The sequence below is a fragment of the Cariama cristata genome, unplaced genomic scaffold (genome assembly GCF_000690535.1).
Source record: "Cariama cristata isolate BGI_N322 unplaced genomic scaffold, ASM69053v1 scaffold17080, whole genome shotgun sequence".
NCBI classification, from domain to species: domain Eukaryota; kingdom Metazoa; phylum Chordata; class Aves; order Cariamiformes; family Cariamidae; genus Cariama; species Cariama cristata.
The window spans coordinates 7870-20466 of NW_009596609.1; the positions used below are offsets into that span (position 1 = coordinate 7870).

The 12597-nt window shown below is 40.2% G+C and overlaps 1 protein-coding gene across 1 annotated transcript in view; it reads left to right on the plus strand.

The window, feature by feature from the left end:
* Window positions 1-8709: 8709 nt before the first annotated feature.
* TTBK1 (tau tubulin kinase 1) overlaps window positions 8710-12597 on the plus strand; it is a 97103-nt gene continuing 93215 nt past the window's right edge. Inside the window, exons 1-2 of the mRNA XM_009706875.1 lie at window positions 8710-8760; window positions 8894-9052. Coding sequence (XP_009705177.1) covers window positions 8710-8760; window positions 8894-9052 — 210 coding nt within the window. The remainder of the gene's footprint in view (window positions 8761-8893; window positions 9053-12597) is intronic.

The following is a 12597-nucleotide window of genomic DNA, read 5'->3' on the forward strand; positions in this document are numbered from 1 at the left end:
GCAGCCAATTTTCAAGTTGGATGACATCTCAGAAGCTGGTATTTTTGGTGTGGTTCTTGCTTCTTTTGTGAAACAGATTTTCTTTAACCTTGCTACCTGTGTTTCTGACTTATGAAATGATATAATGGGATTTTTTCCACCCTCCAAACATCCTAGGCTGGACTTGAACCACTAATTGTTCTGTCTGTGGAGTATTATTAGAAGTGTTCACTGCTGACCAGCTTACTCTGGCAAGTTGAGCACAGAATGCACAATTACCCATTTCAGGTTGAGATCAGTTTGAAAAATTGTTATGAGCTTTGGCCAGCTCAGGTACAAAATTCAGTTTTCTGTTACTTTATTACAGCTATGAATAGGATTAAAATTATTTTTACATTCAAATACAACATAAGGTTTATGATGCTTTTTTATAGAAACAAACTCTGACCATCTGTGTTCTGTAACTGGAAATTCTCAGGATCCAGTTACCTGGCATAGCACTGGCAAATTAAGGATCAAAGTACAAATATGGCTTATTACAATGACTCTACCCTGAAGAACACATTTTGAAGGTTTTGGGTTTTTTTTTGTTTGGTTGTTTTTTTCCTAAGAAGAATATTCAAGGAATTTTTCTGTCAGATGCAACGAGCTGGCGTAAGATCTGATAGCAGAATGAGAAGACACATGCCTAAGTCCTAGAACTACTTAACAGACAGGAAAACTTATGGATGGGAAACAATTATTTACATGGGCTGGGAGAGTGCAAGCAGATACTGACAGTTGTGGACTAGATGGCATCGTTGACACATGTGGAAATGGCTTATATAGAGGCAGTCCAGACCAGCTTGTAAAACTCTTCCATAATCTTAGTAACACCATTTCTCCTTGGAAACTGACTCCCACAGCAGTGCAGAAGGAGATTAAACACGTAGTGCTTGCATATACAAGAGTTTTCATATATCTTTCTAGGATGTTCATGCATAGAGAGAAGTGCAGGCCACAGCCATTATCTGCCTTGATTCAGTGTTTTCTTTGTTAATGTTATCTTTAGGTTTTAACTACAAAGGAAACAAATTCCTCTAGAACTGTAGATCCTTCAAATAACAATGAAATATGAGCTTCCAATCTAAAACCAAGCTTTACACCTCTGGGGACTTTTTGTCTTTGAGGAAAAAAAAAAAGCTCAGGGAACTGTTGAGTATGGTTGAGAATGCACTGGGATTTCCCAAGGGTGGAAGAAAAAGTGGGTCAGCCATGAGGACATCACCTTCGGGCAAGTCACCAGCTGTCTGCAAACTAAAAAATGGTGAAGCTGCAAATCAGAGAATGAAACTGTAGATTTGCAGGGGGCAGAGGAAGGTTGAACATGCTCCTCTAAGCATGCTCCAACTAGAGGGGAGAGTTCCTACAAAAATGGGGAAAATGGTTACAGAAGGGCTGTAGAGAGATGATTTAAGTGACTAACTGTTGGCATGATAAAATGTTTTTGTCAGTCCCAGGAAATCTCTTCTGTGTAATTACAAACAGAATCTCTGCTTTGAAAACTACAAAAATTTTGTCCCACTTAGTCTCATTTAGTCTGATGTGACGTATCAGTGCAGCAAGTGGCAGTTGCCCCACTTATGCTAATTTTTATTAAATTTCAGAAAGCGCTTGGCAGCATGAAGTCCATGTGGCAAATCTATAAATACTTGATTTTTCCCTGCAAAATACCGTGTCTTCCAGAATTTGAATCAAAATACCAAATCTCTGATCAGGAACTTACTGTTACATTCCTAACCTGTGAATGACTTTTTTTGACAAGTTTATTTAATCCTTGATAATTATCATGACTCCCTCTATCATAAAATGATTTGAATGGGTAAGATGAGCACCGTTTTCCCTGGAATGGAGGTTTAAAAAGATTGATCTCAGGCTGTGGGCCTTTTAATAACCTGAAACAGTAGGTTATATACAAGACCATTGAGCAACAGATGTTACCAGTTTGCTGTACGGCTGAGTTGGTTATTCAAGGTAAAAATACTATTCTCCAAGAACAGGGACTCGAGGAAGGTACTGTTGAGCACAGCTATGAAAAGCAACTTGGAGTGGCCACGTTTGAAGGAAGATGAATAACAGGCTCCCCACAAAAGCACTCTGCGGAGAGAAGGGAGAGGGCTTGCCTAAGAGGGACACTTTGCATTACCTAAGCATCAGTTAAACAAACTGGTCCAGGATCAGGTGATGAAACCATACCTCTGTGTGGTGTTTCTGGTGGTGTTCGGTGTAGATTTAGTCCGATACCATAAGTATAACCTCTGCTTAATTCTTGCTTTTGAGATATATTTGTTTTGGCTACCAGCAGACTACTCAAGCTTTGCAGGTAGTGATCTATACTGACTTTGCAGATATACTTAAGCTGCAGTTAAATGTTTATTGTAAGCAGGCCATAATGTTTGCCTGTTAAATTAGTAGAGGTTAAGATGGTTATGATATTAGAGGGATTTCCTGGTGTTGGATTTAATTTTCTGCTTGGATCAAAAACCAGAGCAACTCTGTCTGGGAGCTTGGCGGAAGGTAATAGACTTTCCTTTTGAACTCTCCTGCTCCCCATTTTTTTTTGGTTTTGCTGCTGAGATGTAGTTGGAGAGAATTAGGGTCACATAAACTGCGAGTAGCACAGGCGTGCTTATCTGGTTTGCATTCCTAATGATTTGTTGTCATAATTAACTGTGCTGATTCTCCCTGTAGCTAGGTGGTTATGGCACAGAAATCACTGGTGTGGCTGACTGCTCTGTAATGTATGTGAATACAGTCTCTGTCAGTATAAAATTATGGGTTTGGGGGTTTTGTTTGTTTTGCTTAGGTCCTATGCTGTTACTCATAAGTCACTGTGCAGGCAATAATACGTTCAGTTGGCTGTGCAACCAGGTAGCCGTAATAACGCTGTCAAGGTGCATCTGTTATCATATTTAATATATTTATGTGTGTTCTGTTCAGTGCAGCCTCCTGTTAGCAGAGAATCCAGACCTGTGTTGATTGCAGCTTTTTTGGGGGATGATGTTTTGTTTTGTTTTTTTGTTTTTCCCTGTCAGAGCTACATCACTCCTTAATGGTCATAAACCTTTCAAAGGTGACAAACAGTCCCAGTATCTTGCAATCTCACCTTGAGATGTTTTGTTTTTTACAGAAATGAAATGCTATGAATAGCAAATCCAGAATTTCTAAGGCTGATCGCCTTGCATGCCTATGAGAAGAATATGTCACAGAGGAGACTTTAAGCCGCAGCTGCTAGGAGTTGAGCCTGCTCTCTAAGCAGGGTTTGCTACAGCAGAGGCAGGCAATGAAGGAAGATGTGTCTTCAAGGAACAGTTCAGAACCATTCAAGCTCCTGCTGTCAGACCTACCCTAACAGCGTATGACTTGTTTTTAATTGCTAAAAGCAGGAGGTATGATGTATTCCAGGGCTGAGGGGCTGTTAGTCCAGTGCACTGTATTTTTCTTAATCATTTCCTGTACTGTCATATGTATTTCTACCCTAATAACAGAATGCTCATGCATGGTACTACTTATACAGAGATTTAAGGTTTTTTTTGTTTGTTTTAATGTGAGGGATTTCATTTTTATAATTGGTGTCGTGTGTTGGAAGCAGATGACGTTGGTAAAACAGTGAGGGATGCTGAGTGCATGCAGTTAATACTGCCATTAACTGAGCCCCGGTTCTGCTGCTCAGTTGCACTTGAAAACTCCAGTGTTTTTCTTTCTTCTAAGCACTCTCAATGCTACTTGTCATATTCTCCTCTTATTCCCCCCTCAATCTGTTTCATTTTGGCTTAATGCCTGTAAAGTTTGTGTTGGGAACAGCTAAGTTATGCTTAAATTCTATTTACAACTTTTTTTTCTTGTTTGTTTCTCCCATGCAAGTATTGGACAGGGAGATTGATCTGATTTCTAGACTGCAGTTTACTGGGGTTACTTGTTTTGTTTTTGCAGATGTCCAGCTTTGTCTTGCCTAAAAAGCTGTAGCTTGCATCAGCTTTCTAAAACACAATTGGGTCCACTCTTGAGGTGGCTCCCGTGTTCATGGTGGGGAATTTGATCAAGTAAAGATGATCATGGACTACAGCAGTCTAAATAATCTTCACTTGTTCTAATTGTTCTAATTTGTAGGCTTCCAGAGGTGAGGATGTGTCCTGAAATAAAGTGGGATATTGCAATTCCTCCACAGTGAGATTAAGACACTTAAGATTATCCAGGACCTTTAGTAAGATGGTGAGAGACAGACCTCCATAGCTTTGTTCTGCTGTTTAATAACCACCTTGGGTCTGAACAGTTTTCAACTTGATGTTTGTTTGAGTTTGGCTGTATTTTGAGCACTGCTGCCACAGTATATTGAGGCTGAAGTAAGCTAACGTAGGAAAGATCTCATACATAACGTCAGGGATTTCCACAGGGAATGCTCCGTAGTTTAGTTTTAAGAGTGCTATGATTCTGTAAAATTAGGAAATAATTTTTCCAGTGAAGCTGTTTAAAATCTTGCTTGCATGAAAGAGAACGTTGTAAGACAGGTAATTGGGTTGCATATATGAGACTTTTTGATTGATTCTTTATTTTTTGGTCTCTGACCTCCTTGAAGAGATTAAGGAGACGTATATAACATATATATACACTATTTCCTCTGCAAGTAACTGATAAAAACACAAGCCTGGCCATACTGAGTCATATCTCAGGTCCATCTAGGCCAGTATCCCATCCTGAGTTGGCCAAGAGTGGATATGTAGGGTAGAGAATAAGGGCAGGGAAAACATATAAAATGACTCTGCAGAATGCTCTTACCACCTTCAGCGATTTGTAAATTGAAGACTTCCTAAGCTAAAGATGAAGTATTTGTATGTAACTGTTTAATGGAGGGTTTTTTAACTATTATTTTTAGTGAATTTGTCAAGTCATTTTTTGAATCTATGTAAGCTTTTAGCATCTGCAGCAAAGATTTCTTCAGCTTAACAACTTGTGTGAAGTTGCTTTTTCTCGGTCTAGTTTGTCTCCTGATGAACACACGTGCGAGCAAGGCAGATGCCTTTGATGTTAAGACTCTGCCACACTAATTGCAACATCAGGCCTTGCACTGGAATTCTTGCAGACTTTCCTCTTAAGTTTGTTACTGTTGTCTATTCCAGTCATGCTTCTCTGCCGGGTCTTGATTTTCAGATAAATAATTGCTGCTATAGTGCATCAGATTTTTGTAAGCTGCCTTAAAAATAAAGGAGACCATTTGCCTGTGAGTGTTAGTGACTGGAACTGTCTTGATGCCAAATAGAAAGAACAGCTAGCAGAGCAGTGTGTCAGAATATGTAGTGGGGCTTATTGGCCTGTTTAAGCATGTTTTGGGGGATTTCTTCATAAATTTCGTCTTGGCCTTTAAAAAGTAAAACTATAAAGGTTCTCCAGGATGGGCTGGAAGAGACAGCGGTATGAAAGAGCTGATTTCACACTTCTTCATGCTGAGGTTGGTCAAGAGACGGGATTTGATCCTGTTATTGTCACTGTTTCTTTCTCAGGGCTGCTTTCCTTTCTGCTTCACTTCCTATTTCTAGGTTGGTAGTTTTACTGTATCTTAGGATTGCTCAGCTCTCTTGCCTGTCTTTGTGGGAGAGGGGTACAACCATTTTTTGACATCCTGTATGTTCCCTTCGGAAAAGACAATCTGAAAGTTCTTGTCTTCTCAGTCACTATCTTCAAAATTATGTATCTTTACATTCTACGGTCTATACGTTTTAAAGCTAAAAGTGATGCAGATATGTCAAAGTTCATACAGGTCACCCTTTGAATCAGGAACAGCTTTACTGGAGTTCAAGAGGGTTATAATCCTGCCAGCTCTTCTCCAGTTCCCCTTAACACCACTTAACATTTAACATGTGGAAATGAGGCTCTCTGCTCTGTGTTGGGGAAGAGACAGCAGTGCCTTACCTCTCCCTCACTCTCCATCCTTTGCCACCTCCCTTTTGTAGTTACATTAGCAAATTCGACTCTAGCAGGGGGCTAGCTGCAGGCTTTGATGCTAGTCAAACAATATTTACACTATATTTTCTTCATTTAGAAGAAATTACAATAATGCATAAGTTAAAAGGGTAATTTAAGTGTGCTTATGTTTTCTGCATAAAGGTAACTTCATCCCTTTCTTTGTGCAGCTTCTGGAGATGTAGGTGAGCATGTGTTACACCTTGCTGTGGGTGTAGGCCATGCTTCAGTGTTACTCTGGTAAAACCTTGGTCCATAGGCCTGAGCGTGTTTCTGCAGCATTAGTACTGCCTCAGGAACAAATTTTTGATGTGATAACATGGCTTTGTGCTGCTACTGTGATCTAAAACAGTATGAAATTTGTCTCAGGCTGTAATTAAATTGGCTTTTGGTTTGGCTGTGCCACTCTGGCTATACCAGAGCATGTCTGTAAACTTAGTTTTGTAATTCCATATTGCCAAATGGCTGGTATTCATGGCAGTGCCCAGGAGGATTTTGTTCTGTTTCAAAGCTAGTGAAGATATATGTGACTCCTTTAAATAACAAACATGTTACCTTCATACACATGTATTATAACATGGATAAAAGAAAGTGGAATAGTGCAGCAGGGAAAGCAGTTCTGCCTTGCCTAGCTTTGAGTGCTCATAGACTTCCATGCTCTGTCTCTCCTCTAAAATTATTATTCGTCTGGATTACTTTCCACCACTAGTCACTAGACTGAAATCTTATTATGCGCATGCATCACTAATGTGTATGTCGCATACCAGACTTTCGGTGTTTTGCTTCAAAATGAAAAATGCTACATGACTGACTTTCTCTGGAAAACTCCTAAACTTCTTTCTCTCTCTCTTTGTTGCTACTGCCACCCTACATCCTGGATCTCTAGCTGCCTTTGTATCCCCTGCAGTCCAGAGCCTGTATTGTGCTGTGCTTGTCTTCATGGAGTGATACCAAGAGACCTTCAAGAGTAGGGAGGGGTTACCTGCCCCTGTACCTGTGTGTTAATGTTGGGGGTTTTTTTTATGTTTTGGTACTGTTGAGGGTTTGAGATGGTCTACAATTAAATGACTTTTCTTTAAATAACAGAAGAAAAGCCAGCCTTAGAGATTTTTGCGAGGATTCTCTTTCCCATGCAGTCTGCAGTGATGTGCAGGGAGGCTGGATGCACAGTGTATGCAGAGCTCACTGGTAGCTTAGGGATATCCAGTTCAGATATTCTGGTGAGCATAAAGGAGCAAGGGAACGGCATTAGACTTGCTCATTAGGAAGAAGAAGCACAAATGTTGTGCTGCCAAACACAGCATGTACTTTCTCATTGGAGAGCTTTCCAGTTTCTTACTTCAATACCCGATGAATGAAAGGGCTGCTACCCCGTACAGATGCAGGACTCTTTCTATGAGCATTTGGAGCATTTTGCAGCATCTTTCTTCTGAATTTCTTTAATATACAGTTTCTTTGTATTTCTCTTCTATCATTTTGATTGTCCTTTAGCAGATGTTGGATTGTATGAGCATTTCTCAGCAGCCCTCTTACTGCTTTAGTCTGCGGCTCCTTTTTTCCATGTAGTTGCCTTCTATATGTAGAATGACATCTCCTTTTGTGAAGATCTTTTGAGAAGATCTCTTTGAGATCTTTTGTTCATGTTTTGTTTGATCATCCTGTATGTCTTGCGCTTTTGACATACTTCTGTCTGCTGCTTCCTTGTGCACGCTACGTGCTGGTCACTTCCAATCCTTCCTTCTCAGTCCTTTTATTGCTAGGGAATGAGCTCTTTTCTCTGCTTGAGCTCTTAATTCACTGGTGGCTTTTTTTCTGGCCCTGAAGAAGTGGGATGGTTGAATGGCCAGCTCTGGTCTTTTTTTCTAATTTGGTATTGATATTGTTAATCTTATTTAAGTCTGCTGTCAGAGTGCTACAGTAACACTTGTTTTTAGGAAGGAAAATATTTAATATTTTGGGGGAAGGATGATAGAACTGCCAAGAAAGCTTGATGAAAGATCCATGCTTAAGAAAAGATCTATGCTTAATAAAAGATCCAGCCTACTTCTAAAGCCAGAAAAATGTCTTACAGGAAGAGACAAAATGTATTACGAAGACCTTTTATTAGTCCTGTTTCAATTCATTTTCTTCCAGGAAAGTAGAGTTAATGTGTATCTGAAAGTCATTTTTGTAGAAGAATTATAACCAAAAAAAACCCTCAAAACAAAAATAATTTCAGCATAGGCTGTCTGGAGCTCCCTATAAAGGCGGGAATAATGGGCATGAGGTAGAATGCAAACACTTGTAGGAGCAAGATATGTCATTGTATTTTAATTTGATTATTTTTAGCACTGTGTGTATGCTATGAGGAGGACTAATTTATACATGGCTAAAGCCCTTTCTAACTATCCCCATCTTCTCTGCTTGGCTGTTCATCACAGTGATAGTGTCTGTAATCCTGGCTCTGTAAAGGCCCTTCTACACCATTCAGCTGCATTTAGGCTTATTGAATGCAATACCTGGCAAACCTTTCTGATTTGCATTGGATGTTTTCCGATGAAAACCATAAAAACTGCCCGTGTAGCAGCTGCTGTGTTGAAGCAAGGCCTTTTTGCCTGGTAACAATAACAGCTCTTGCAACATTTGGCATTAGATTCTCTTTGACTTGTTGGCTGTCAGGCCCAAGAGCACTGGACTTCTGCATGGTATAGCCGGTAATTGTCACCCTTTTAGTTTGTGCTGCTGACTTGAAGCATGGTTGCGTCTGCCAAGTTTATGCATGGAGTGAGCTCAGATGTTTGCAAGGTGAGTTTGCCACCTTTCCCAAGAGACCGGTTCTGATTTAGTCATAAGCAAAACCCATGGAAATATAGCATGTACTTCTGCTGTGACCTGTACTAATTTTGTCATTCCTTCCCCCCGCCCCTTTTTTCCCCAGATAAATGGCTCATTTAAATTGGGAGCTACTAAAATACTCTCTGGCTGGCAAATGCAGTGCCTAGCAGCAGTCATCAAGGACGAACCAAACATGAGTGGAGGAGGGGAACAGGTCGACATTCTTCCGGCCAATTATGTGGTCAAAGATCGCTGGAAAGTGGTGAGTAGCCCCGGCTTCGTGCTTCCTTTCGTGGCCCAAACAGTTCTCTTCCTCCTGCAATAGTGTAGAAACTCTTCTAGTTAATCCTGGACTCCAGCAAGCAACAGTGGAGTGGTACGGTTTGACGTGTTAGTAAGATACAGCAAGGAGATGGTTAATGTTCCTCTAGTGTTTTTTAGACTGTCTGGTATTTTTAGAAGACTAAACCTGCCAAGGATTTGTAGGTAGGATTGAACTGTTGCAGCAAGCTAAGTCATCTTTTAGTAAGAAACGTAGATTTCGAGTTAGTGTGGTAAAGAATACTACAGACGTGCCTATAAATAAGTTGCATTACAATAAAATAATTTAAAAGCAAATGTTTAAGGTTGGAATGTCAGCTACTTCAAGAGTCAGGAATTCCCTAATTAGCTTGTTGGTACAACTTGTGTGTACATTTATTAGGATACTTTTAAAAATTATATCATCACATGTTAAAAGAGTTTTAGTTCTTCATGGGACAACTGTTTCATCTGTTGTGCAAGCCGGATGGGGTACATGGAATTAGTAGCCATTTCGTCTTTTATGTATTCATTGTATGGCTGCAGATCTCACTATCCATTTAAATTCACGGCATGAGTTTGCTATTTAAACTGAGCTCTTTATGTTTCGTATTGCTGTAGTATCTGTGTCAGATATGTTTGGTTTTTTTTAATTCGTGCTTTTACCAGGCAATACAACAGAGAAATATTAGCTTTGTTTCGTATTGCTGTAGTATCTGTGTCAGATATGTTTGTTTTTTTTTTAATTCTTGCTTTTACCAGGCAATACAACAGAGAAATATTAGCTTGCCTTTACAGAAAGGGTTTCAAATTTAGTTAGATTTTGATTTTTGTTATTTTTTTTACAGACTGCTTAATACTTATCTACCAAAGCACAACTCCGCTAGACATCATGGGCATCTAGGCATGCTCATCACTTCTATAGATTGGACCTGCCTTAGGCACCCAGCAGAAGAGCATGTGATTAATGGTAGCTTTTGAGCAGAGACTTCAGCAGCTTGACCAGAATCAAGCAAGAATGCTGTGGTAGAGACATGGGGAGAATCTCATCCTCTAGACATGTTTCATCGCCACTAGATTTGTTCAGAAGGTGCAGTTCCTCTTACGTATAAGGCTTTCTCTTTGGTCATAAAGTGAGGTCTCTGGGGTGGTGGGAGAAGTAGCATTATATTATCACCTCAGTTAAAGAAATTAGAATGTAACACGTGAAAGGATCATATATCTTTATACTTCTTGAAATTCTGTATGTGATTTCTGAGAGTGTTTGTTTTCTGGCTTTAAAAGCTTTGGTTTTAAAAAGCTGAAAAAAAAAAAAAGTAAATCCAATGTGTGCCATTGTGTCCATTTTTAACTTGCATTACCAGCAGTGTCTGAATTATTAAACTCACAGCAGAAGCCTCACTGGTTTGAACTACAAGTGATTCGTAGTAGTAGCACAAAGTCGTTTCTCGGTGCTAACTAGCTGCTGCCCTGTGAGTTTTGCTGTGGGCTGTGAAGAGCAGAGGACTAAAGAGACTCAGGACTCTGAACTAGCCTCAGTTCCAGGCTGTGGATAGGTTACTTTCAACAGCCCACTTCAGACAACATCTTACCCTTTCGTTAGATTTGCTTCGTGCCTGTATCGCTTTGTTGCCCTGGGCAGTTCCACTTTGCTCTGTTCTTGTTCCTCCTCCAGTGCCTGCATCTCTTCATCCTAGCACTTTGCTCCTGCTTTCTCCACAGCCTTCACTTTTCTGTCTAGCCTGTCCCTGCACAGCCTATTTATATTTAAGCAATTCAAACTGCTTTTCATTCTCCATGCTTCCTGAGAGCAGATGGAGAATCTCAATTTTTCTCTGTGATTAGATACCAAAATGGAGACAACCCCTATCCCCCTCCCAAAGCTTTCTGGCACAGCTGAAGTAAAGTCTTGCTGTGCTTTTGCAGCTCTGGGCTAGAGCACATATACTTATTTTGGCAGGATGATATGTGTGCAGGTTAACTGACGTGGAGGACTAGAAACAGGCTCTGTGCTTATGGACTTCTCAGAAAATACTGCTTACAGCTTTTATCTGACCCTCCCTGCATAAATGGAAATTTCCTCAGAGCCTGTAATTTGGTCAGATTGGTGTGTGTTCTTTGCAAAGCTGAATTTAGATGCTGTCTTGCTGCTAAACCATTGTTTCAGATGCATACTTGCAAATACTCATTCTTCTCCATTCTCCTTTATCCTAGCTAGCTTCGACTTGTACCATTCCTACTGCTCATCAAACTTTGAGTTTCTCGTTCATAGATAGGAGTGCTAAAACTTCTGTACATGATGGGAGTATTTTTTTAACGCAGTCTAAACAAAGTAACTTTGTTTTTGGAAACGGCAGAACTCTTAAAAGCACCAGAAACTCCAAATAAAGCTTAAAATATGCTCAGTTATGCTCATAGGGAAGCATTTCAAACTAATTTTAAATTTAGTAGAGGCACTAAGTGTGGAATTCAGTGATTTCATTGTTGCATGAATCTGTGACTGGGGACTGCTAGAAGCACTACCCACTAACTCTGCCTTAGAAAAGATAGAAATGTGCAGCTATATTGTCAACAACAGCTACCTCTAGTTAAAGAAATAGCCTTTTATGTTTTATAATGTTGGCTCACAGCAGTCTTCAATACCGCAGTGAGGTCATTACCCCATTTGAAGGCGCTGAGAACTTACATGTCTTGCTAAAGGATGTAAAGAGCAATGAGAAATTCTAATTCTCTGAGTAGAGCTGGGAATTTGGCCTTGTGCTAGCTGGGTTGTGTGTTGGGAGCCTTCATTGAACAGTCATTTCTGCCCCCCACCCCCAAAGTGCCCACCCTTTAGGCAGGCCTTCTGTGCTGTCCCCTTGCTGTCCTTGATGTTGGGGTGGGAACAGTCAGAACCGCAAGCTGTATGGGGCTCAAAGTAATCTGGAAAAAATAGAAAAATACCTCTGTTGGCGCAAGGAAATGGATACCATAGGATCAAGTGACAGATAAAAAAGGGAATGTACCTTTAAGCGAGCATACAGCTGTAACCTCAGTAGTAGCATTTTTTTTTCTTTATCATAGACCTTTCAGAATCTAGCCCATAGCATGCAAACCAGACAGTCCAAGCTTTGCTGAGAGTGGTGGATCCTGCTCAAGCAGATGTGTGGTGTATTTATGTGATGCTGGGGTTCAGCTGCCAGAAGGGTTTTTTGTGTAATTTGTCCTCCCATTGTGACTGTCTCTGGCTGGGCATCTGCTTGAACCTTGTAATTCTTAGTGCTGGCATGCTTCCAGTATTGAGCCAATTTCTAATTTTAGATCAATGTAATGTATTCCTTGAATTCCTTTCCTCCTCTCCTGTATGCTGGCTGACAAAGTTTTGACGAATGAAGATGTTAGTTCTCTGCAGTTGGCCTGTTGGTAGGTAATTTTCCTGTCACTCTAGGTCAGTAAAGTTTGTCGGTCTTACAGCAAGGATATTTTTGTTCTTATTTTTGGAGAAAGACATGGACAGAGAGCGTTTAT